This window comes from Apis florea, unplaced genomic scaffold (genome assembly GCF_048593485.1).
Source record: "Apis florea isolate Af1SG1 unplaced genomic scaffold, ASM4859348v1 contig_3203_pilon, whole genome shotgun sequence".
Classification (NCBI taxonomy): Eukaryota; Metazoa; Arthropoda; class Insecta; order Hymenoptera; family Apidae; genus Apis; species Apis florea.
Window position 1 is genome coordinate 5,242,573 of NW_028256723.1, and position 27,927 is coordinate 5,270,499.

The 27,927-nt window shown below is 22.0% G+C and overlaps 2 protein-coding genes and 1 long non-coding RNA gene across 24 annotated transcripts; 1 reads left to right on the forward strand and 2 right to left on the reverse strand.

Annotated features, from left to right (window-relative positions):
• Positions 1–502: 502 nt before the first annotated feature.
• pink (WD40 repeat domain-containing protein pink) lies at positions 503–24,649 on the forward strand. Of its 5 annotated transcripts, none has more exons than XM_086911250.1 (7): positions 503–740; positions 1,131–1,241; positions 1,346–1,579; positions 1,982–3,957; positions 4,051–4,168; positions 4,371–4,530; positions 24,516–24,649. In XM_086911250.1, the coding sequence occupies exons 1-7, from the start codon at positions 654–656 to the stop codon at positions 24,527–24,529; spliced, it is 2,700 nt and encodes an 899-aa protein (XP_086767376.1). In that variant the 5' UTR covers positions 503–653; the 3' UTR covers positions 24,530–24,649. The 5 variants fall into 5 exon arrangements, with proteins under 5 accessions (XP_086767376.1, XP_086767375.1, XP_086767377.1 ...); XM_086911249.1 differs by lacking the exon at positions 24,516–24,649 and adding an exon at positions 12,623–12,781; XM_086911251.1 differs by lacking the exon at positions 24,516–24,649 and adding an exon at positions 11,279–11,399.
• Positions 4,023–5,305, reverse strand: LOC147657167 (uncharacterized). The gene is made up of 2 exons (XR_015293004.1): positions 5,197–5,305; positions 4,023–4,620 (listed from the first exon to the last, which is right to left on the reverse strand). It is a non-coding gene; the product is annotated as an uncharacterized LOC147657167 (long non-coding RNA).
• Cpsf6 (cleavage and polyadenylation specificity factor subunit 6) lies at positions 6,394–27,921 on the reverse strand. Of its 18 annotated transcripts, XM_086911269.1 has the most exons (13): positions 27,715–27,887; positions 27,341–27,373; positions 26,078–26,302; positions 25,732–25,959; positions 24,508–24,990; positions 23,774–23,818; positions 22,882–23,041; positions 22,497–22,610; positions 21,653–21,945; positions 20,691–20,988; positions 19,970–20,234; positions 15,785–15,865; positions 6,394–15,040 (listed from the first exon to the last, which is right to left on the reverse strand). In XM_086911269.1, exons 1-13 carry the CDS (start codon positions 27,769–27,771, stop codon positions 14,872–14,874), a joined length of 2,451 nt encoding a protein of 816 aa, XP_086767395.1. In that variant the 5' UTR covers positions 27,772–27,887; the 3' UTR covers positions 6,394–14,871. The 18 variants fall into 18 exon arrangements, with proteins under 18 accessions (XP_086767395.1, XP_086767380.1, XP_086767379.1 ...); XM_086911254.1 differs by lacking the exon at positions 27,341–27,373 and having other exon boundaries at positions 21,653–21,933; positions 27,715–27,921; XM_086911253.1 differs by lacking the exon at positions 27,341–27,373 and having other exon boundaries at positions 27,715–27,921.
• Positions 27,922–27,927: the final 6 nt, after the last annotated feature.

The following is a 27,927-nucleotide window of genomic DNA, read 5'->3' on the forward strand; positions in this document are numbered from 1 at the left end:
TTAAATTCTTTATATATTTTTAAAGTTTTATATATCATATATATGTAAATAAAATGTATAATATATATGTATATATATATATTATATTTTTTATATAACTTAAGAGATATTATATATCGAATTTCGTAGCTATATTTAAAAGATAATTAAATTTAATTTTTATGAATATGGCAACACAAAAAGTATTTTATATAAATATTATTAATATAAAACAGATAAATGAAATTTAAAAAAATTTTTATGCACCACTTTCTCTCAGATTATATTTTTTTTTGTTATAAATTCGTATTTTTGATTTTTAAAAATATAAATTTTTTAGAAATCAGCTTACATATCTATATTATATATATGTGTCTATTAAGAACATGAATTTTTAAATTCTTAATCTATATGCATGTTCCATGTACATATATATATTTTAATATATAAGCTAGGATTTTTTTTCTTTTTAAATTCAAAGAACTAATAGAGATAATAGTAATAAGAATATGCTCTCTATATATATCTATTCAATGCTTGAACAGATATAAATATATAATATACATTTTGCGTAATGTATAGTAAATTGTGTATACATGTCAAAATTTATGGTAGTTTATTCATTGTTTATTGTCGTGTTTAACTATCGTTTTTAGCACGTATTTTTAGGAACTATGCAGGAGTATCCTTACGTGTTATCAGAATATGAGGAAATAAATCCTCTTCTTTATAAACCTATCAATTCAACTCAACGAATTAAGGTATTTTTTTAAAATTGAAAAATAATTTTTATGCAACATAATACATTGTATATTAATTTATTTGTCATTACAATAATTTATTCATTATTGATTATATTTACCTTATTTTTTTATGCATATATTAATTTATTGTTAAATAAAGTTCCTACATATTAAATTAGAATTTTAAATTGTGCAAATTATGAATGTAACAATTTTTTAACTTTATAAAGTATTTACTTGAAAAACAATTAAATTAATTATTTTAAATAAATTAAATGAATAAAATAAATTTCTAATAAAATTAAATATATGATGTATAACAAATTTTTATTATAATAAAAATAATTTTTTTATTAAATGTCAAAGTTAATATTATTATACTAATATTAATTTCTTATTATTTTACAGTATACATGTTTTAATGTATCCTCTAATTATATTTTATTGGGTTCAACCAGTGGCAGTATTTATCTATTTTCAAGAAAACCATGTTCCTTTATACAATTAATACCTTTATCGGTACATAAATTTCATTTAATTATAATAAAAATATGATAATTTATATTTGTTTAATATAAAAATATTAAAATAATTTTGAATTATTGTTCTTATAATAATAATAGGAAGGAATAGTTTCTCATATTCTCATATCACCTGATGAGAAAACAATTGCTTTGACAACAATTCGTGGTATAGTTTGTCTAGTAGTATTAAAACCAATACCAAAATTGATAGCTATATCAACTGAGCATATTCATAAACAAATTAACTGCCTTTGTTGGAATGATAATAGCTCTGAAGTATATATTGGTGATGAAAATGGAAAAATTTCTGTTTTGGTGCTATCTATATTTACAGTAAGTCTTTATTTTAATATTAATATTAATTTGAAATATCTTTAATATATTTACTATATTATAATTTTATTATATTTTTTTACAAATCATATAATATTTTATAAATCATTTTTATAAAATAAAATTTCTATACAAAAAAAAGCCAAAAATATTTAAAATAATAAGAGAAGAATAGAATAATATAAAAATATATTTTTTTTTATTCTAACGCAATAATTAAATTTTTTTCTTATTACTTCTATTTATAAAGTTCATTAATATAATTTGATTATTTATCAATTCAATTATTTAATTATACAAAAATTACACATTATATAATTATTATTATAAAATATTATATATTACATTGAATAAAATTTTAAATATAAAAATTATAAATACAGTAATATAATCATTTTTTAGGTGAATGGTATATTTCAAGCACCAGCCTGTACATTAATGAATTTAGATTCAGCCATTGTGCAACTTAATTTCTCATCATCTTTATTGTTAGTGTCGACATTGACTCGTTGTTATATATGTGATACAGTACAAGAACAATATAAACAAATAGGAAATAAAGCACGAAATGGAGAATTTGGTGCTTGTTTCTATAAAACATACCTTATAAAAAATAAAAATACTTTGATTAATCAGAAGGAAGAAAAAGTAATCAATAAAAAAGGTTCCTTTAATTTTATTGCAGAGAGTAATAGTAAAATGCAAGAAGAAGAAAACTCTACTCAAATCTTTTGTGCTCGACCAGGATCTAGACTTTGGGAAGTATCTGCAAATGGAATAGTTATGAAAACTCATCAATTTAAAGAAGCATTTGCTATTTCACCAACACTGATATGTAGATCAAACATTAGAAAATCTAATTATCAGAAACAAATTGAACACACCTGGTTACCACAGTCTATAAATTTTTCCCATCTACTTATTATTGCAGAAAAGTATTTATTTTCATATACTTCCACTGGCCTATATATTATTGATCCTATGACTGCAACTGTAATTCTATGGAATAATGAATTTTCAAATATAAATTTTGCAGAAACTATAGAGAATAATATATATTTGATGACTTCTAATGGTGAATTCCATTGTTTAATTTTATCTTCCTTAGATTCTCTAATATTGCGATTATATAATAAAAAGAAATATTATGAATGTTTAGAAATATGTCTCATATATAAACTACAATTAAAAAAATTATTCGATAACACTGAAATTAACAATATTTGTGATATAGAGACTAAATTGCAAATATTTAGAGATGATGAATTGTCTACATTATTACATCCTTTAATACTTTTATTAGAATCTAATTTAAAAATGATTCCAAAAAAATTAGATTCAGGTATTGTAGTTGTTAATTGTGGAAATTCGAATTTGAAAGATAAAGAAACTTTTATGCTTCCTCCTGGATCTCAATGTTCTTTACAAGATAATGAAGATCTTTTCAAAATAGAGATGAAAGCATCGATCAATGACCGATTAAATGATTCTGATAAAAAAGTGAAAAAAGATGAAGATACAAATTGTAATACATCGAAAGAAATAGAAGAAAGTCCAAATGAAACTAGAGAACTGAATATCAATAAAAGTGTAACACAGAAAATACAAGAAGATTTGCAAATTATATATACTTTAGTTGATAATATTAAATCTTCAACGGAAGAAGAAGAATTAGAAAAAATAATTCTGGATATAGATTGGAATATGAATGTTATCAAAGATTCATATCAAAACTTGACTGATTTAAAGAATTTTATATATGAAGTATTAAGAAGCGTAGAACTACATTATTTTAATGTTCTGTTAGAAAATATTTCAATACAATTAATACAAACTGTAGATAATGAAAATATTATAAAACAAATAATGAAAGCTTTTGTAAATGTGAATGTACAAAGCAGAAGGTGTACCTGTGGTAGTCCATATCCAATAAATGAACTCATAGAACCAAAGTTCCTAGACATTGGTAGATCTCTTATTAAAAAAATGTTAGATGAATATAAAGAACAATGTATAATATTATGTAATAAAGTACCTTACATGTGGCGAGAATATTTGCCACTATATATAGAACAATATAGTACACTAACGAATGATTTAGTACATCAATGTCTTCAAGCTAGAGATAATATTTTATTTTCCATTCTTTTACCTTTATTAGATGGAAAACATTGGAGTCTTGTAGCAACATATGCAAAAGAAATTCAGCAAGGACAATGCCTGTTCTGTGGAAAGTCTATAAAAAAAGAAAATCATGAAGAATTGATAAATTGGACTGCTGTGATATATGAAATCATGAAAAAACAGGGACCTGACATTGCCATGACATTACTAATAAAATTAGAAAAAGCTATTCCAAGTATTCCTATAGATAGAAGGTGAATCTTATCTTTATAAATATTTAAATATTTAAAATTAGGTAAAAATAAATAAGTACATATGATTTTTACATTGATTTTAATTTCTTACAGTATATTTCAGTCATTAATATTTACAAAGCTTTTATATCAACATGGAATGAAATATACTATTAATTTTAATAAACATAGTCTAGAATCATCTGAATATAATACAATATGTTCCACAAAGGTAATTATTCTTTTCATATTTAAATAAACAAAAAACATGTTAAAAAAGGATTTTGTTTTAAATTTTCAAATTGATTTTACATAAAAAAGATTCTAATTATCATAAAAATAATACTTTCATTATATTTAATTAAATATATAAAATTTTAATATTTTAACTTAAAAATTTAGGAATACATTTTTATGTTTTCATACTCTTACAGATTCGAGATCAGCTAGTAGAAGTTCTTGAAAAAGACTTAAATAAATCAATTAATAGAAATATTTTTGAGAATGGAGCTCATCATTGGGGAATGCATTATCAAAATAAATTATCTACATGTTCTTGCTGTACATTGTCTCTTCAAACACCAGTTTTATTAGGTAATAATGGAATTGCAATATTTGATTGCGGTCACGCTTATCATGTAAATTGTATGATAGAAAAAAAACTTACCGCTTGTAATCTTCATTCTTAATTAGATATGCATAAAAAACATAGATAAATCTCATTAAAAATATGTAAGCCTAGCTCATATAGAATGGTTTTCAAAATAAAATCTATATCTAGTCATTAAAAAAATTTGTTTGTGCATATTTATATAAACATATTTATAAAGTTATTCGAAATATAAATTGTTAATCATAGATAAATATCATGGCTTAACAATAAAATTAAAATCGAATCATAATATAATTTAATTTAAACTGTTAATTAAAAAAGTTCTGTCAAATACATTTTGTTTGTACATTTAAAAAATAAAAATTACAAATTAATTTTTGTATAAAGGAATATGAAAAAAAATAATATTGAAAATACTTATATAGTAAATAAAATACTTGAAATTATTAAAATATATTTAACAAAATAAAAATAATTTAAGCTAATTATTTTTTATTATTATTGTTATATTTAAAATTTTTTTATTCTAAAAAAATATGTTATTTTATATTTTTATATATATATATATATATATCACATAATTTGTACTTTTGACAATTGTATATGCAATATAACTTAAAAAATTTTAATTTCAGTTTAACACTTACCTTATTTAATATATTTACTATTTAATTCGGAAAAATGTATGCAGTATGAGGCATTAAAATCATACATTTTGAAAGCTCATCTAAATTGTTTCAAATGACTTGTGTAAATATTTTTAAAAACTTATATGAATATGAATTTACATGAAATTTATATGAATATATACAAATTATTATATAATTATGCAAAATAAATTTTGTAATAATTAATTTTTAATATCAAAATTTAATTTATATTTTATTCAGATTGCTAATTATTTGTAAATAATTATTTATTTAATTTTTAATACAATTATATCAATATCATTTTGATATGATTGCTATGATGCTTTTTGTTTAAATTTTCTAATTTTATTTTTTTTTTTCATAAATTATTACTAAAACATTAATTTTTTATCTTTTATTTTACAATTTTTATTTTAATTATTTTATATTTTATTCAAAAATTATATTTAAAAATAAATTAAACAGAAGTGATATTTTCGAAAGCAATAATAAAACATTAATAATTAAATATTCAAATGTAACATATCATATTATTAAAATGATCAAAATATATTATTATTATTTATAATTTATAACATTCGTATATGATAATTGTTTTTTTGATAAAAAAGAGACAAAAGTTACACTATAAATCCTGTCGCTCGAAAAAATAAATAGTATAATTCTTACATAACCTCTATAAAAATCATACACGCATATATATATATATATATATATATATATATGTATAGTTAATATTAATTCCAAATTGCAATTATTTAAAGAAATTAAATATTAATAGTATAATGATTAAATTAATTGAAAATCATTCTATTGAATTAACATAAATCAGTTTTGAAATCCCTATCTACAAAAATATTCTAATCAATGTTTTGTATTCATAGCTACAAAAATACATATTATTAAAAAAATTAAAATAATAGCAATATAGTAATAAAAATGATTTTTTTCTCTACAATGCACAAGTCATTTAAAAATAAAAATAATATATTTTTGAATAAGCAATAAGAATATTTAGAATTATTAAAAATGCCTCAATCTACATAACATATGATTTAAAATTTCTTATCTTACGGTAACGAGCCAAAATATTGTTAAATATTTCGAATTACAATGAGAAACGACAATTTGTTATTTATAATAAATGAAATGCATACTTTTCTCTTTTCACGCTGAACGAATTTGTTACGCAAAAAGAATAATTTTGTTTTTATTTTAAAAACATTATTAAATATATTATTATTATCGATTACTACATTATGTTTTTGAAATATTGATTTTTCTATCAACGATCATAATCGAGTAAGAACAGAACAACTTTTATCATACAATACTTAAGGCTATTATATAGTATTAGTATTACAACTTCGATAATGATTTATAAATTCTTAATGTGTGCAAAATACAATGAAATTCATAATCAGAATTTTTTTTGAATGTGATATAAAATATGAATTATATACTTGTTTCACTTATCACGATGGAAATTGATTTCATATAAAATTTTTTTATGTAATTTATCACATATATCTTATATCGCTTATTCGATAAAAGAATGAACATAACTCAAAAATAATTTAAAATGTTTTAAATTCTCATCAAGAATCGCACGAAATGTCAAATTAAAAATGCAATTATTTGAAAACGCATTCATAGAGATTTTAATAACAAAAAGTAATATAAACATCAAATTTTTTTCTGTTAAAATAACTAAAAAACAAATTTTGAGTTGTGTTATTGTCATAACAAATGAGCGATATGTTTATATATGTATATATGTACAACTCTTTTAATATTATTGATTTATATTAATATGCTATTTTTAATTAATCCTAATGAAGAAATAATTTTTTTTTTTTTACATCTTATACAAAAGATTCGATTTAAGAGCGCATAAAAAACGGTACTAAATTTTTTATGACGATTTTTACAAACTTCAAGTTCGAAAATCGAAAAGTTTGTTCGATTTGACAAAGGCACAAGTGACTAGAATTTGTATTTAGAGAATACAAAAATGGCAAATTTATCAATATATAACGAAGCACACAAAAGATTTAGATATTATTAAATCATACAATATTTCTTTATAATTATCAATATAATCATCATCAATACCACCATCAATCATTATCAATGTTTGATGATGATCAAATTTCAATTTTTTATCTGTTATTTTTATTATTTTGAATTTTCGAATATCGACTTTGATGAAATTTGAACATCCATAAAATCGATAGTTAAGGGAATTCATAGAAACTAGCATGTTAATTAAAATGCAGTAATTAATGAAACTATAAAAAAAATATACAAATATGTATTTTTAGTGAATTAAATAAAATAGTAAATTTTATTTAGTATTATAAGATTATAATTATATAGTTTTGAAAATAATTTATCCTTAGTTATTAACATGTTAGTAACTTGAATTTTTAACTGAAACTTCGATTTTTGTAAATTTAATAATTCCTATACATACAATTTAGCACGCTAGATGCAGAAGGACCAGGGTAACATAAAAATTTGAACAAAATTTTAGCTCGTGTATCGTTTAAAATCTATATGCAGTTTTATATATATATATAATATGTTCACTATTGATAAATATAGAAACAAAGTGATCCACAGAAAGTATCGATTTTTAAAGTTATATTCTGTGATATATACACTTACCCCTCAAGTCCATATATATTTCTCCAGGCAATCTCTATTTTTGACTTAATAAAATATAAATAGATTTATGAATAATAATACTTTATACAACAAAAACATATATTACTATATATAAAAAGGAAAAATTCGTTACGAGCAATTATGCCAAGATGCCATGCGCGGCATATTTGGAAATTAAGCCTCTTAAAATACTATACGTTCATTAAAGATGCGCTTTATAATATAATATACTATACGATTAATTTAAATAAGTTATATATAACTAATAGGCGATTTGTTTTTATCATTTGTCTTTTTTTATATTTTTTTATTTATTTCTCTATTATAGAACTTTGAAATTGTATAATATTAATATAGCATAATTTTTTTAATTTACTTATTTTTTTATTTATTTTCAATATTTTTGACATAATAAAAAAACTTATTAGAACAATGAATATCAAATTTTCCAATATTCTATATTCATTTTAATATTTCTCTAAAAATTTTTTTTTTAAGATTATAAAAAAATCCATACAGGATTTTTCATATATTTATTGTATTTTTAATTGTTTTTTCTAAATATTTTAAGAAGCTTATAAATGTTAATATAACAGAAGAGAATTATAACTAGAGAATTTTATAGAGAATTAATTTACTTGTTTAAAATTATTGCAAAATAAAGATAAACTTGTACTTTTGATAATTAAATATATAAAAGTAAATATATATTTACTTTTTTATCTCTTAACATTAATTTATCTCTTTCAGACATTTCTAATTTCTTGAATATGACAATTGATTGTAAATTCACAATTTTGTGATAATTTTTCATTATAATTAACATTAACTTCTCCACATCTCAATTTTAATTCCTAAATTAAGAAGAAAAAAATTATCTATATAATGATATGAAATATCAAATGTTGAAAATTCTGAGCATTTCATTGCATACTTACTTACAAAAAATGTCATTAAATTTATAATGATCTTTTGATAGTACAAAAGATTTTCGTCGATTCTGTTAAAGTCACTAAATATTAACAATTTTTTGTAGTTTCACAAAAAGTGATTTTTAGTTTTCTGATATATAAAAATTTCTTGATAATAATCGCATTGTTTAATATTATTATTAGAACTATAATAGTTCTCTTTAATAATATTTTTTAGTATAAAGCGCTTTGTAGTTTCAAAAAATTGAAACTATATCTTTTTATTCCATTATACGCTTGTTTATATAATTTTATAATTCACAGTGTTTGATTGAAATTTCTATAATAAAATATGATTTTTATAAATAGAATATATTATTAAATATAAATCATTAAAAAATAAAATTAGAATTAAAAAAAATTTCACAGCTCTTTGTACTTTTTATAAAAACAAATACAAAATTATTCATTTAAAACGCAACAAATGAAATTAATAGTTTCTGGTTTAAGTTAATTTTATAAATTATGAAATTATACGTAATATATTATTTAAAAAAAAGATAAGGTTAAGAAAAATCCTAAATACTAACTTAATACTAAACTTATATCTCTTGAGCAATCATTAATTTCTCTTAAATAATGTTAAAATAAAAACGATGAAAAAGATCAGAAAATTAAAAAGATAAAAAGCGCAAATATTTTTGTAATTATAAATTTGAACCTTATCTCTCAACTTAAAAATTGCGCTTTAAATGAACAATTATTAGCACAGAAAAAAATACTTCTCATATAAAAAAAAATATTTATCGCATATTCATAATCTAAGAATGCAATGTAGTTTTTCTTTCTTTCTTTCTTTTTTTTTTCTTTTTTTTTTTTTTTTTTTAAATCAATGAAAGGCAACATAATATTATAATTGCTTCATTGTTTAAATGTTTAAAGAAATTATACTGAAATCTACGCCGAAATGAAATTAAAATATTCTTTCTAATTCTGAAATAGAGTAAAATAATTCTTGATTTTTTGAAAAATCACAGATAAACATAATATAGGAGGGAAAAAATGGTGAATTGAACTACAATGACATATCTTTCTAATAATGATAAATCGCAATAAAAAAATCTATACATAATGAGATTTATACACAGAATGCTAACAAATCCAGGAGATGCAGGATTCTGTTGCAGTATGTGCACAACTCGAAGATTTTTTTAAGAACTATGATGTATACATTTGATTCTCTAAAAACTATACTTATAGTCGAATTGTCGGTATATTATTTATAAGAATTAATTTAATCTTTATATTCAAATGCAAAATGATTATTACAAAAATTTTGAATTTGAAATTATATAAGTAAAATAAAAGTAACATTTTACATACATTAATAGTTTGCGATTCTATTTGAATAATTATGTAAACATAGATGAATATTTACTACTTCTAAAATAGATGCAAAGAACATTGAGTTTTTAAGAATATTTTTTAATATAATTCTAATATATTTAAAACTTATTACTTTATATAATTTAATAGATAATAATCTAATATTGAATTATTTGATATAATATTGAATTTATTATTTTAAAATATTATTTCGATATTAATTGCATTTATAAAATTAGAAATACTTGTTATAATATTAATACTGTTTATAAATTTTAAATATTTCTGTTTATAAATTATTAATATTATTGCATTTTTTTATTTTTTATAACAAATATAAAAAATCAATAAAAGAAATCTTTAAAAACAGAAATTTTTCAAATCTATTGAATATTATCACTTTAAATAATATATTTATTTTATTTGATCAAATTATATAAAAAGATAAATATAATAAAATGAATGCGCATTTTTTTTTACAAGAAAAAAATTAAAATATTGATAAATACAATTTAATTCTAATTTCATGAAAATCTTACAAGTTATGATTAATGAAGATGGCAATAAAAAGTATAAATTAAAATCATCTAAACTTCAAATTGAAAAATCATTGAATCGCAAAGAATTAAAGTATGAATAAACTCAAACAATTGGACTATGAGTTGATCATGCTTGATCTAGCAATGCCTCTTATTTCTATCTGCATAATCGAGTTAATTATTATGATACTTTAAAATGGCACATCGAAACATAATCACGTGATATGAATGTATGTGATCATGCAAACTGGTCTTGTGTTTTACAACATAAAAATTTGTTGGGATTTTTTTTCTTTTTTGCATATCAAAGGATTTAATTATCTTATATTGCGTTCTGTGAGAACCCATTATTCATTTCCTGATACTTGTTAAAAAATACCAGATGCTCAACCCTTTGTGGTCCTTTTTTCTTTTCATTTTTTTCTAAAAAATGATGCTTTTGATTAAAATAAATATTAAATGAAATTAATTAAAGTTACAAAACTAAAATTTTATACGTATATACAAATAATACATTGCTAATCATTATATAACGAGATCATTTTTTATATTACAATTGTTACTGTTATATAGATTAATGTGGGCCACAAAGAGTTCAGCTGGAGCAATGAATGGCTATGCGATATACAATAAGAATTAATATATACAACTGGAACTCACAGAACAATTATTATGTATATTATCATTTATTTTAATGATATCTGATAAAGAAAAATATCTTCGAAAGGTGAACCGTTCACGCTATGTTTGTTTATTTTTAATATTTCCTTCCTTGCGAAGAAATAAATATATAATATTCATGTAATTTTTTTTTTAAGTTATTCTTAACTCTTTCATGCATAAGAAGTGATTGCAATATTTCTTTACTCTTATATTTGCTTTATATTTAATTTTGATAAATAGATAATATATTATTTAAAAAACAATTCATATATTATATGTAACTAAAAAATAAATTGAAAAATGATATATTCTTTTAAACTTATGAAATTCATAGAAATAAGGATTAAATATAATATAAGAAATTTAAATATAAGAAAAAGGGATATTAAGTCTTAGAACACCATGTTAGAAAAATACAATAGCAAAATACAATTTTTCACCATCTAAAACATGAAAGAGTTTCTCCTACTGCAAAAATACTAAATTTTTTAATTTCTAATTCTTGTATAATCAAGAATAGAAATTATTATAGCATATTATTATATTATATTAGATTAGATAACATATTTTTAAAATATGCATTGTCACATTTAATACAATACCATTATCATGATATTTTTATGTACATTTAATTCTACATTTTATAACATAGAAAACGAGTGGAATTTTTCATAAAATCTTAATTTCATGAGCCTTGATCACATGAAGATTAGAACATACGCTTAAAAGCGTATAGAGAAGAAAATCTTTTTTGCTTTTGCAAATATGCAGGAACATTTGTGATGATTCAAACAAAGTCATTCCGTGATTGTGTTGCGCTTTCACAATATTCTGTGCGTTTTTTAATATTTCAACTAAATATGAAAAATAAAATAACACTGCAATTAAAAATTAATTTCTCAAAATTATCCAAGTTGTTGACTTTAGAATATCTATAATCTTAGTATTTACAATTAATAAGTAATGGATAAAATTATAGCAATATATTAGAATATTTTTTAATATTTCGTTTTTTAAGTAATGAATATTGCTTAAATATAATGTTCATTGAGTATTAAAAAAAAATATTTCTATCTATCACAAAGAGCTTATTATTATAAAATTGCTATAATTTTGTCCAACGATGTATATTTTTTTTCTGTTTATTAGATATTATATACACAAACTTGGGTACTTTTGATAAATTAGTTTTTAAGATCTCAACTATTAAAAGATAAATATATAATTCTGATATTAATGTTTCCAATTTCACAGATGGGACTAGTATATATATTATGGAACAAAACGGGGAACATAATCATTATTCATTTTACATGTAAAATTTTATGTTCCAACTCATCATACACTTTCGACCCCAGCTGTTGAACACCAAGTTACAGAAATAAATTAATTAGCAAGATCGAAAGTGTTTAATCGAATTTGTTTCTTTTTTTAATCGGTTCCACCTTTCGATTAATAATTGGAATAATGCAATAGCATATAAAACAAAAATAACATATTTATCAGGAAGATAGTGTGTACTGATGAATAAAGTAAAGACATGTTTATCACATATATTTTTTTTTGAAAGCGTATATATGTATTATAGTTAAGATACAATCTTGCATCGTCGTGGAGCTAGAAGATCGATGACGAAACTCCAGAATGTAATCTTCTTTCTTCCTCGAGGCTGCCAGCATCAATTTAGTTCATCAGGAGACGTAGGGCCTTTTCTTCAGCTTTTCTGTAAACCGCAACTAAACACGACTCTCCATGAAACATAATTTTCGTTGTGCTTTCGTCACTTCTTTTTGTTAATTTGTTATTATAATTTTTTTTTTTTTTTTTGCTATTTTTCGACAACACATACTCTCTCCTTCTCTCTCTCTCTCTCTCTATTTCAAAACTAAACAAATATTCTCTGCTTAAATGTTACATAGATATATATGTATATATGCATATATAATGTATGCGTTTTTGTTTACTTCATTATTTTTTCCAATTATTTTGTAATTACAGTAAAATCCCGTATCTACGGGGATAAGTTCCAAGATTCTGCATAATTGAAATTACCAATAGTGGCGAACACTATTCATTCATTTAAAGCAGTTTACGACCCGAATAACCTCACTAGCATTATTACATTTTTTTCTTTGGAGCCATTGTTAGATAAAGTAAAATTTTTTTACAGTGAAAAATCGATATGCTTTCGAAAAATACAATGCAGATTCGAACGCTGATTCGATATGACTAACGAAGTTTGATGGAAATTTATAAATTTTCCATTAATCTTTTCAGATCGCGAACGGCTGCAAATAAGGAAATTTCACTGTATCGTAATAATATTTAATAATATAGTAGTATACGCTGCGTAAAAAGAGAAAAGAAAGAAAAAAATATTGCGATTTGAAAAAAAAATTATACGTGACAAAAATCTCTATAATCAATCTCCCAAATAACATTACTAGATTAAGAATTCCCCGTGAAAATCCCTTGGTAACTTGGCTAGAATGACTGATAAATCTGCCGGAAGTTTACACAGAGGCTTATAAAATATGTATCCAAATATTAATTGATTCCGACACTTTCCAGACCGAAATTTTCTATTTTTAGATGTTTCACATTATGAATAAATACATCTAAGTACATCTAAAAATAGATTTATGGTTTTATAGAATCATTACAATATATATAATTATCCAATTATCATTAATCAATAAAAATACTAGTAGTCATCAAATACTGTAAGAATGAAAGAATCAAAAACATTAAGTTTAATTCTCTAATACACATTACATATACGTGTATTCAAAACTATCTCCTCTATCTCAAAACCATCATTAATAATATTTGATACACATGTACTCGTATATTTAAATATACGTGAAACAAAAATCTCTAATGCAAACATTAAAATTACATAGATGAAAGTACGAATACTTTTAATATATATGTATATATATTGTATATATGATATTAAATATACATGAAATAGAAACCTTTAGCAAAGGCAAAGGAATTCATCATGTAAAATAAATAATCACAAGACAATTATCTTCTACAAAAAAGTTAAATCTCCTGCATTCTGTAGTCTCTTGCATAAAAAGTATTCTGAATTGCTTATCATAAGATATAAATGGAATCGAGATAGAAAAAAATTTTAATCAATTTTTATAATCATCGTATTTCATTGTCATTCTAAAACCAAATTATATTCTTAAGTGGTCGAGAAAGTGTCTAGATACTATATGAATATTCAGACAAAATATAAAAGATAAACATGTGTTTTCAAGAGATAAACGGGTATATATATATATATATATATATATATATATATATCCTCTTGTGTCTATTTTTCGATGAAACTTGTAAGAAAATCAACGATGAGATCCCACGAACTTTGCTTACTAGAACACAACCATCTTCATCATTTTCTTTCCCTTTCTCGTTTTTTACTCTCACTGTATCCTCTATTATATTTGATTTTTAAAGAAAATTCCTTTTTCTTTAGCGTGCAATCACTTTTAATGCCTCGAACGATGCGAAGAATCTCCACGTTCGTCGCGACGATCTCTTTCTCGTTCTCGTTCTCGTTCACGTTCCGGTTCTCGTTCTCTCTCTGATGGTCTCCGGCTCGATTCTCGTTCTCGATCTCTGTCTCGTTCACGCTCTCTGTAGCGATCGTCATAATACCTACACAAGTACACGTCAGCCAATTATCTTACTTTACCGATACTATTAATTTTTTATTAAATTTAAAAATTTTTTTTGTTTCTTTTTTTAAAAATATATTTTCATTCATTTGTAAATTTTTAATTAAATTATATATTCTTTTCCAATCCATTCTTTCTCATTATTAAGATATTTATAATTATTTTTACATTTTGTTCATATTTCAATTTTTATTTTTACAATTAATTTTCTACTCATTAAAGTAGAAATTTAAAAAGATAAAAATATAATCAAATTTTCAAAAAATTATTCTACTATAAAATAGATATATATATAATTCTATATTAATATCTTCGATTATTTTATGAACTAGATAAATTACTTTAAATAAAAACTTTAATAATGAGAAGAAATTTAATAAAGGAAAATTGTATGAATTATCTTATTTTTCTATTTACAATAAACAATTTCCTAATATGAAACTATAACTTTTAATAATTTTCCTTATTGTATACATGTCAAAACAAAATTGAATTAAAAGATCTATTTATCCTTTTTTTCTTTCTTCATGTTATATTTTTATAATTTTTTCTTATTAAAAATAATTATAATTTGATAGAAAAAATATAAAATTATTATATCGTTAATATACTATATTATTATAATTATTAGAAATTCTAAAATCTATTGTCGCATCTAAGAAAATAGAAATCAATAAAAAAGTCTACATGCATTCATGTTATATGAAAAAAAAGTATAAATTACCTAGACGCCTTGGAAGACGAGACGGGAGCCGTCTCTGGCGGTTCTTCTTTTACTCTTGGCCTGGCTGACTGACGTGTCGTACTAATGGAAAATATGCATACTTTGTTATGACTTATATTGTTACCAGGCTTAGCACGTTGCTTTAGTTAAAACAAACTACGTTATATAAGAAAATTTAATTTGTTTTTATCGAAATATAATTCATTAATGATTTTTCACTTTAAAATTTAAGCAAAATTTATATGAACTTACTCTGTAACTTAATGCTTATGTAAAGGATAGAATTTTTTTCTCTAACATTTTTCTATTGAAAATATAGATTAGATTAAAAAATACGATAATGCTATTCTAAGTACTATTAATTATAGTTACCAAATACATGTAAGTGCATGTATAATATTCAAACATATTCAAAAAAATTTGAAGATTCGTCGTTAAACCTGCAACCATATCGGAATATTTAAATCAACTCAAAAGCGACTAAATTTGATAGAATATAATTTTCATTAAAGAATATAAATTTATTTTGCTTCATCAATTCCATATTTGCATGGTTTCAGGATTACGACTATTTTATAGATAAATAATTTTACATTTTACATATATATCTTTTTGATATTGAAATTGGTATTACAAACTTTTTTTTGGATAAATATACAGATCTTGTATTAATATGCATATTATATGAATTGAAGAAGCATTTAAAAGTACATTTTAAATTAAATATTTGTACATTATAATAGGATAATTATAATTATCATAAAATAATTATCAGTAAAAATTAATTATTTAACTTATGAACTATTAATCTAATAGATTGTAATATTAATAACTATGATATTTGTATTTTTTTTATTATTATCAACTCCAATAATCTAAAAATTAAATTTCTATCCAAAAATATGATTAAAATATTTAAAAATATATAAAATTTTAATATTTAAAATTAAAAATAGATATAATTCATAAATTAAATAATTACAAATATTTCATTTGAAATGTCATATGAAACATAATGAAATATGTTTTGAATAGAAAGCAATATCTACAATATATGCATGTTTTTTTTTTACATACTCTTTCTAGCGATAATCTTAGAAATAAAAATTACAAATATACAATAGAAATAAAAGAGAAATATCGTATGTAACTATACCTTGCTTTAAGGAAAAAATTAAATTCGTTTATATTCAAAATTTTTCAATTATATATATTTAAAAAGTTATTATGTAACTTCTTGCAATCTTTAACTTTTTATTGAAAATTAATATGATTTAAATTATTTTATAAATTTGTGTATTAAATAATATTTTATAAAAAGTATACTTGCATACATATTTCTATTATGTTGTGATAAAAATAATTATTAAGATATTGATACCGAATAAACCAATATTATAGTATCAGAGCTTATTCCTCCCTTTGAATTTAAAATATTGAAATTAAAATTTAGATGCTAAAATATTTTGAAATATATTTTAATCCAGTTATAACTAAACCTTATCACGATATAAACATATATATCGTATATACTCAATTGGAACGGTATTATAAATTGCGCATGCGTATATCTTTTTCAGAAAATAGATTTAATATAAATAAATATACTTATTTTTCTCTTATATAAATGCACGTGGATTACGACATAATTTTCTTGGCGCTTTTTAAATCAAACTTTATAAAAAGAAGTTATAATAAGTCATATGTATATAAGTATGAGAGAGTAAATATTTAGAAAAGTCACAATTTGGCCATCATCTATTGTATTTAACAAACATACAGAAATTAATTTTAATCTATAAATTCATAATTATTAAAATTATGAACTATCATTCATTTTTTATTATTGGCCATCTAATTCTGAAATTTCAGTATCATTTATACTAAATATTTCAAAAATAATAAATGAATGAATCAATTTACAAAATTTGATTAATTCAGTATGATCATCAATCATTCCAAATGCATGATTTTACAATATTTATTATAAATATTTCTAAAACATCATATTTTTTAAAAATTGAAATCACAATATTTTTAATTTCTGAATACTATAAAAAGAAAGATTTGTTAATTTTTAAAATAATTAATGAAAATCAGTAACGATTACTGATTATAACATAATTTATCAATAATTGATATATAGTATTCAGTATAAAAAAATGATTATTAAAAATGACTATTACTTTAAAATGAATATAAAAATATCTATTCCATATCATTCTCTACTGTTTTATTTTATAGTAATTAATACATAATAAATGTTTTCCTATGTTAACCAATATTTACTGAGTAATTTTTAAATTTTATAAATATACAATTAATATTCTATCTAATGATTGAATAATTGCATTTAATTATTGATTTTTTATATACTATATTATATTTTTTAATTTGTTTTCATTTTCATACTATAATATTAAAAACTAATTTCGATAAAATGATTTATTGATTGTAAAAATTATCTTTTTATGTTATAAAAAGTTAAAAAAACTAAATTAATTCTTAAATTTGTATTTAAAAAAAATATATATATATATTAATACTTAATATTAAATCTTATTTTATATGTTTTTAAAATTGAAAATTGTAAAAATAATACATTATATATCTTTGTAAAGAATTGATTTATTAATGTGTAAATATGATTATATTCTTATTATTATACACAGAAAATTAAAGTTAACATAGGAATTATAATAACCCTTTAAAGTAAAATATTTATAATTTGCCTATCACTTTTACATGTGTTGAAATTATATATTGAATAACTATGCAGAACATAAAATGTTTGATTTTTTTATAAATAATATCTACTTTTTATATTGCAAAGTATCAATATAATAATTATTCTAATTCATAATTTTTGATTATTTTTATTGAGATTTTATTTTTTATATAAAATAAATAAAAAGTAGACATTATCAAACAATTTGATACTTACAATAGTAAAAACATATTTATTTATTTGATATGTTAATTGTTATTTTTTATATTTTATAAATGTTTAAAATTTTGATAAACATATTCTTTGACATAATTAATATTTTTACAATTCATAAAATATAAAATTAAGCATTTTTAATTTTTATTTAAATATTATAATTTAAATTTAAATATTAATATTAATATAGCAGAAAAAAAAATTGATATCTTTTTGAAATAATTATTAAAAATCGTTAAAAATATAAAAATATTATTTAAATATACTTATTCCATGTCTAATAACAATTAACATAACAAATGTTCATTTTAATCCTGTTGCTATTGATTATATGGTTAATTATTTTTATTTTATTTTATTAAAATTAATATTTTTTCAATTATTAATTCAATCTAAATTATTCCATATAATAGTTAATAAAAATTTTCTCTAAATAATTAAAATAGTCTAGAGTATAAAAAATACATTACAGCAAAAGGATTAATATCATTTTATATTATTTTAATAAAGTTTCGTAAGATTAATAAAATTTTATATATACTATATTGTAAATTATAAATCTTATAAATAAAACTATTACATAGATCATATAAAAATGATCTATAGTTCTTGTCTGCATGAATTTTTTTAAAATAATTAATTAATACAGACAATGTGAAAACATAAGAAAATATTACAAATAATTTTTATTATTTAATAATAGTTTGTTCCATCTTAATATTTCATTTTCTAAGTAGATATATATTATTATTAAATATTTTACAAATGAACACACTATAAATCATTTGTTTTCTTTTAAAACTTATTATTGATATTATACATAGAGTATATTGTATTTATTATTTAATTTAGCTACATCTTTATCAAACTTAGCACGATTTATTATCACTTTAAATAAGTATTCAAATATTTTGAATGAATTCTGCAATATTCTTTATAGCATGATTCGAAATATTTAAAAAATATATAATACAATCTATGGAACTTATCTTATTTATGATAATATCGTTGATATAATGAAGAAAAAAATTTCTTGTATCTAAATAGCTTTCAAGATACATAATGTACTTTAGTATATGCGGCTCGTTACAATATAAATGTCGTATATTTTATATAAACTTATTGTATTTGTTTCTTTTTTCTAAATCACACACATACGTGACTATTATTTTTGATCCAATTAAAATAAAATGATACATCCAATGTGACATTAAAATAATTATGTAAAATTTTAAGCTTACCTTTCTTCTCTGCTTCGTTCTCTATATTCGCGATCTCTTTCACGTTCACGATCTCTCTCTCTGCTTCGTGATCTCTCCCGTGGATATGGTTCACTGTAATAACGTTCTCTGTCACGATCACGATCTCTTTCTCTTTCACGATCACGTTCTCTATCACGTTCTCTATCTCTATCCCTGCTTCTTTCTCTGTATTCTCTGTCACGGCTCCTTGATCTCTCACGTCTTCTTCTGTGACTGCGTTCTCTATCACGTGAACGTGATCGTTCTGAAATAATTAATTAAATATTAATATAAATAAAAGATAATTAATTAAATATTAATTCACAAATAAAAGATAGAATTATTAAATTTTTAAGTAATAAAATCTTTAAGTCTAAAGCAAAACTTATTATGTTTATTTAGCATTAATATTAATATTAAAACACAAAAATTTTATATTGAATTAAATTTTAAATATAATTTTAATAGTGATAATAAAAAGAAAAAAAAATAAAATCAATAGAGTGAATATATTGAGAAAATATTGAAAAAAGGAATTATATTATTATTTAATTTTATACCATATAAATAAAGTAAAAAAAACTATGTAAAATATTAACATTAAAATATTAATATATAAATAAAAAATAAATTAAAAAAAATATGAAAAACAAACTTTTGTATGATGTTTAAATGAAAAGTAATTGACATAAAAATTATGAAATTAATTTAAGAAATTTACCCCTACGTGCGGATCCATAACTCTTGGTCTCGACACCACGTAAAGTATCTTGAAGAGAACTTATCAATATTTTACATCTATCATCTGCAGCAACTTTGGATTGTTTTATTAAAGAAATAGCTGTAACTAAGGTCTCTATAGCGCTTGCATATTCTCCTGCTGCAGCATCAGATACTGCTCGAGCAATTGCAGAAGAAGAAACAGTTCTATTTCTACCCATAATTTCTTCAAATTCTTGTTCTGTGAGAGGAGGAGGACCTTCTGGACGATGATCAGGTCCTGGTGCGCCATAAGGTGGCTATAAAATATATGTTTTCTTTTAATAAATATTTATCTTTATAAGTATAAAAATAAAATGTATTCTAAAAAAGATAAAATTATATATAATATTTTTAAATCAGATATTCTTTTTATTTTTTTTATTATTACTTTTCTTTTATTTATTTAAAAAATTTTTATATTTTAATAATTTAAATTAATAAAAATAGAATAATTTTTTATAAATTTTGTTTGTTTCTATCCTGGAATTTATTTTAAGTTAAGTTAGTTAAGATTTTAATTAAAAATAATTATTCTTAAAAAATCTTATGTTATTATATCTTTATTTTACTATTAAAATATTTTTATTAAAATGCAAAATATATTTTATTAAAATGTTTTATCAAAATTAAAATAATTTAATTCCAAAAGAGATTCTAATCTAAAAGAATTTTGGATATTATTATTAATTCATTTAAATTCTATTATTGAAAATAATATATAATTTTTTATAAAACTTATACATAATTATATTTATTAAAAATAGTCAAAGAATGTTAAAAAAAATTAAAGCGTTTTGAATAATCATCATTTATAGCAAATATAATTAATAATCATTTAATAATCATTTAATAAAAAATTTAAAATATAATATAAAATATTTATAATATATTAATATGAAAACAAAATGAAATAGAATATACCTGTGCTGCAGGTGGTCCATAACCATGAGGAGGCACATGGGGTGGACCATGTGGTTGACCATGAGGTGGACCATGTGGTGGACCATGAGGTGGACCATGTGGCGGACCATGAGGTGGACCATGAGGTGGACCAGGAGGGCCTGGTGGATGTTGCCCTGGATGTTGATGAGGTGGTCCTTGTGGGAAAAATGCTGGATTCACATGTGGTGCAGGTCCTCCTGGAGGTCCTTGTGGTGGTCCTTGAGGTGGACCTCCATGACCAGGTGGTGGTCCTCCTGGACCTGGTAACATTCCTGATCAATATCTATGTTAGCTTGCAACAATGTATATAGCAAGCTTATAAAAATTTTGAATTAGGCAAAGTAATTACAATTGAATTGATAAATTGTTTCTTGCTTTAGGATATGTTTGCACAATGCAATTATAATAAAGTATCAAAATATTTTTACTAAGAACTTGTAATTCTTTTTAATAAATAAATTAATAAATAATAAATTTTTCTCGAAAGATACACAAAACAATAAATTTTAAAAAATATATAATGTTCAATTTTTATTTTTAAATATTTTTGATTTATTTCTTCTATATCATTTTATAAATAATCAATTTCTTTATACATATATATATTATAAATATATATATATATAAAACAATATTATAAAACAATCTATCTTATCAATAACTTAATAATATAAAAAGAATTATTTTTCTGTTATTTTTTGTGAAACACCTTGTACCTTCATACTCCTAAGCATAAAATTTCCCTCAATATCATGCATTATTGTAATAAAAAATTAATAATAGCAATATTGTTAATATTCAATGAACATCCTAAATTTCTCACCACCCATAGAACCTGGAGGAGGTCCTCTCTGTGGTGGGCCTTGACCAGGTTGAGGGCCTTGCATATGTTGATGTTGAGGGAAACCTGGTGGTCCCTGAGGCCCATGATGCATTCCTATGCACATTGAACAATGACATCAGTGAACTTCTTTTACAATAATTTTATTACATGATGCTTCATTATTTAAAATGATCTAAAGTTCTTTATGTCTTATTTCGTATTTTAATTTTGATAATTTTTGTATATCTACTTTATCATGCAAACTATAAGCTGTGAAAAAAGAAGGATTTTACCATAATAACATATAAAATGAAGGGAAAAATAGAGCATGAAAGTCCAAGATGTTTCGTATATAAATTATGATGAATCGTGATATTTAACAAACCTGGTGGTCTATTCCATTCGGGACGTGGTTTAGCACCTCTTGGATCACCTGGAGGTCCACCAGGATGTCCAGGTGGACCACGTGGAGGTCCTTGACCAGGCGGACCAGGTGGACCACCATGAAATTGTCGAATGGAGACAAACGAAGATTCTATTTCAATCTATTATAATTAAATTAAAAATTTCTTTATATTTTAAAAATAAATAAATTAATAACGAGATGAATTAGTAAGTTGAATTACTATTACTATTAGAATGCTTACAAAAATAATCATAAATTAATAATAAAAATTGTAATATTAAATCTCTTTTTTTAATCTATTGATAAAGTATTTAGATATCAGAGCCAGTTAATTTATCAGAAATTTTTCAATGCATCGTAAAAATCTAATGATATATTAAAAAATTGAAATAAAATAATTTAGTAGATTTTTGAGAAAGCTTTTCATGTTATACATATCTCATGATAATAAATCTATAATGAAATATTTTTTTATAACAATAAATATTCTAATAAACTTTAAATATTCTCAATTCTAAAAATTGATATATAAAAATATTTAACTTCTTTATTTTTTAATATATAAAAATCGCAATTTTTTGTTTTTTAATTTTTTTATTCAAAAGAAAAATAATTAAATTATGAAATATTAATAAATAAAATTAGAATTATTTTTTAATTAATATATCTAAATTTTTTTTAAAATAAATTTAATTTTAAATATTTTAGAATTGCGAAATTATATAAATTTAGATTTAATATTTGTTAATTAATAATGTTTAATTAAATATTGCATTTAAAAATATGATGAACAAATGAATATTGAAAAAATATGAAATATGGAGAATTTTTACAACGTGAAAAGCAGGAAAAATAACACATTGTGTGTTACCTGTGGTATATGGTAACTGGCTTCTGAAAGGTCTCTAGAGCAACTCTGTTTACGCGGAGCGTAAGACATGTAAGCGCAAAAAACATTCTTGTAATTTCTACCATCTCTCTCTCTCTCTCTCTCTCTCTCTCTCTCTCTCTCTCTCTCTCTCTCTCTCTCTCTCTCTCTCTCTCTCTCTCTCTCTCTCTCTCTCTCTCTCTCTCTCTCTCTCTCTCTCTCTCTCTCTCTCTCTCTCTCTCTCTCTCTCTCTCTCTCTCTCATTTCTACATATACATATACATATTATAAAATTTTTTAAAACCCCAATTTTTAAATATTTTAAATTAATATTTCAAAATTTTAATAATTTTTTTCTTAATTAGATAATTATATATTATAAATATATATTTTTTATATAAATTACTAATAATACTAATAAGAAAATCTTTACATAATTAAAACATAAAATTCTATAAAATACAAATACTGCAATAAATTTTATTTATTAATTATTTGATATAATTATTTAATATATTGATTTTTAATTTTATATATCTTAGTCAATATATTAAATAATTGTATTTTAAATATAATTTATAGAAACTTTCCAATTTTTTTAAGATTTTGATAAATTAAATTTTATATTAAAAAATCATTTTGAAATAAATAAAAATTTAAATATAAGGAATTGATTAGTAAAAAAAATAAACAATATGAATTTATATATAAAAAAAAAAGTAATTTATATTACATACCATTCCAGGAGGTCGATGTTGACCAGGACCTGGTCCTGGAGGTCCTTGCTGAGGTGGACCGCCAGGTCCATTTGGACCTCTTGGTGGTCCAGGTGGACCATTAGGTCTTGGTCCATTCCATGGTCCTTGCTGATAACCAGGAGGTGGTGGACCTTGATTAGGATGTCCAGGTAAAGGATGATGTGGTCCAGGTCCTGGACCCATTGGTGGACCATGCATACGAGGTGGACCTTGTTGACCAGGTCCACCTGGACCTGGTGGACCCATGCCTGGAGGTGGCATTCTTTGTGGTCTCACACCCTGTGGAGGACCCATCATCATTCTAGGACCATGATTTTGTTGCGAATGTTGAGGATGTTGAGGATGTTGTGGATGCTGCTGATGAGGTGGCATTGGTGGCTGATGTTGATGTGGATTATGGGGGCGTTGACTCTGACTTTGTTGAGGAGCCGGAGCTGGACGTGTCTTACACTGAGACTCAAACTGAGAACAATATACAAAATTTTTAAATATAACAGAACATCAAATCTATATTCGTTTATTAATATTAGGAAAAAAGAAAATTACTAATCTGTCAAGAAATTCATATTGCTTCTACAAAAATGCAATAAATTATTAAAGCAAAGAAAGAAATAAAAAAATTTAAAAAAGAAAATACATATTTTTTAAAAAAATTTTAAACAGTCAATATTATAAATATATCCAGTTTAAGTGAAACTATGCTCTGATTGAGAAAAGTTATTTAAATAACAATATTAATTTCTTGATGATCTAATTATTATATGTTTATTTTAAAAAAATTTATTATATATGCAAAATTGTTTACATTTAAAAAATTAATTTCTAATTAAATAAATTCAATAAAAACAAAAAAAAATATAGAATAACAATATAATTATATTATCATTATTGTTATTACAAAATATTGAATTTATAGAATGTATAGAATTTTTATTATAGTATAATATATATTTATAATAGAATTTTTAGTAATGAATAGTATATTTAGTTTTTATAAATCTTGCATTTCCCTAAAAAAAGAACATTTTGCAACTTCATCTTTTAAAAAAAAAAAGGAAAAGAAATTTTATATTCAATCTTATGTTATTTATGATAATAATATATATATATATATATATATTATAAAGTTTATAAAAAATCTCTTATGATACATAAATTATTTTTTTCTCTAATTGTTTATAAATAATAAATGCCAATACTTACTTGATTTAATGCTTGTTTAGTGGGAAATGTTACTACTGGATTCTGTCCATGTAATTCTTTTTTAGGTAATCTTTCCATACATATTCTCATGCTTTGTTCTGAACCCAAAGATATTACACAGAAACCCTTAGATTGTCCATTGGCTCGATTTTCAAAGAATTTTACTTCAACAAAATCTGATACACCAATACTTTGTACTGCATCAGTTATATCTTGGTCACTTGTCCACTACAATATGAATATATTTTAATAATAAGTTTAATTAAGAATAATTAAATTATAAAAAAATATCTATTTCTTTTAAAATAGATATTTAATAAAAATAAATTAATATTTAATTATATACCCAAGTCAAATTTCCAACGTATAATTGATGACGTCTTCCAATTTGATTTGGCTGGATGTTATTTCCAAGTTGATGGTAAGGTGCACTACCATTTGTTTCTTCATTAGGTGAAGTAGTATCACCTCCACCATCTCCACTATTTCCTGCAGAAACACCGCCATTACCACCAGCAGGAGCTGCTATCACGTCATCATATAAATCAACACCATCACCAGCAAACTCATCCTAAAACAAATCAATAAATATATGTTATAAGCAGATTGGGTATTATAAAAATTCATTATATTAACTAGATTAAAGAATAATATATAATTCCAATATTTATACAAATAAAAACTAATGTTATCTAATTATTTAATTTTTTTTAGAAAATTTATAACATATCAATTTATTTTATTTATGATATATTAATAAAATATATTTTTATTAAAAATAAATAGATTTTTACTTTTATTTTTATTAAATAAATAAACTTAAAATATTATTGTAATTGTATATTTAAATAGAATACTATTAATATTATTTATTAAAATAATAAAAATTCTAATTTCTTTTTTAAATTAAGCAAGAAATTTTCAATCTTATTAAAAATTTTAAATTTAAAATAATATATAATTTTAATTAATCTCAATAAAAATTTTTACTTTATGAATTATCTTCTAAAATCTTTTAGTAAAAAATAATTTTTAAATTTTACTTTTAAAAATAATTTTTAAATATTATTTTTTAAAATAAATAATATTTTTAAAAAATTTTTTTTATTTCTATTTATATTACAATAAATGCATATCTATGTATAAAAGAATTATCATAAAAAATATTTTTTTAAAAGTATAGAAATATATATATATTTATATATATTTATTACAAAATATAATATAAATTTTAATAATCTTAAAAAATATAAATTATTTAAACAAGCAATTAAAAAAATAATATAGTAAAAATATAAAAAAAAAGTAAAGAAATTATTAGGAATATATATATTTTTTTTTAGAAAGATTAACATAACTTATTTATTAACATAATATAATAGGCATATAGAATGAAAAAGATTTTATTTTAGAATGATTATAGATCAAAAAAAGTCATGAAACAAATCAGGAAACATAATAATAATAATAATAACAATAATAATAATAATAAAATTCTTTAAAATAATAATTAAAAAGAAAATGGTGTTTTACATGCAATAATAAAACCTTTATTAAACTGAAGTGATAAACGAAATGGAGGAATAAAATGCTACGACATTTGCCTTACCGCTAACACCATTTTGCTTTTCTTGCTGTGAATCTGTATTATGTATTTGCTTTTTAGTTTTCGATGCAACCGAACGTATGCAAATCACGGTAATTATATAACAGAATATAGAAAATGTTTATCGGTTGTGATAATTAAATACAACAGCTATTCATCACGAACGAAATGTATGTTAAAACTCGTGTTCCGTCTGAACAAGAATCAGACACCGCTTTCGAACAATCGTTACCATCTCTCCTCCATGACGCCGAAGAACCTCGCTTTACTATCGCTTTTTTTCTCACAGTTTCGAATGTTTTTTATAGAGATAATCAATTAACAATAATATTTACCCACCGACTTGGTACTTATTAACAATGATAAAAACGAATTACCTGCGCGAAATCTTGCTCGAGATCGTCGGCGTACAAATCAATGTCACCGTCCGCCATTTTACGTACACCGACGCTCACTGCATTTGACGAAGGCGCCAAGCCTAAAGGAATGGTATTATAGGCGAAAACGTGTTAGCGAATTACGTTAAGTTTTCGTCTCAAACGGAAATGACGTCACTACGCCATCTTATTCTCTTTTGAGATAAACGATGA

What these genes read in the sequence shown, in the direction of transcription:
- pink (XM_012486950.3), top strand. Translation starts at nt 654, where the DNA reads ATGCAGGAGTATCCTTACGTGTTATCAGAATATGAGGAAATAAATCCT. An exon ending in ATTCAACTCAACGAATTAAG is followed by an intron (nt 741 to 1,130) that starts GTATTTTTTTAA and finishes ATTATTTTACAG; the next exon opens with TATACATGTTTTAATGTATC. An exon ending in TGGTGCTATCTATATTTACA is followed by an intron (nt 1,580 to 1,981) that starts GTAAGTCTTTAT and finishes ATCATTTTTTAG; the next exon opens with GTGAATGGTATATTTCAAGC.
- Cpsf6 (XM_086911269.1), bottom strand. Translation starts at nt 27,771, where the DNA reads ATGGCGGACGGTGACATTGATTTGTACGCCGACGATCTCGAGCAAGAT. An exon ending in TCGAGCAAGATTTCGCGCAG is followed by an intron (nt 27,374 to 27,714) that starts GTAATTCGTTTT and finishes TACATAATACAG; the next exon opens with ATTCACAGCAAGAAAAGCAA. An exon ending in GAACGAAGCAGAGAAGAAAG is followed by an intron (nt 15,866 to 19,969) that starts GTAAGCTTAAAA and finishes ATTTTCCATTAG; the next exon opens with TACGACACGTCAGTCAGCCA.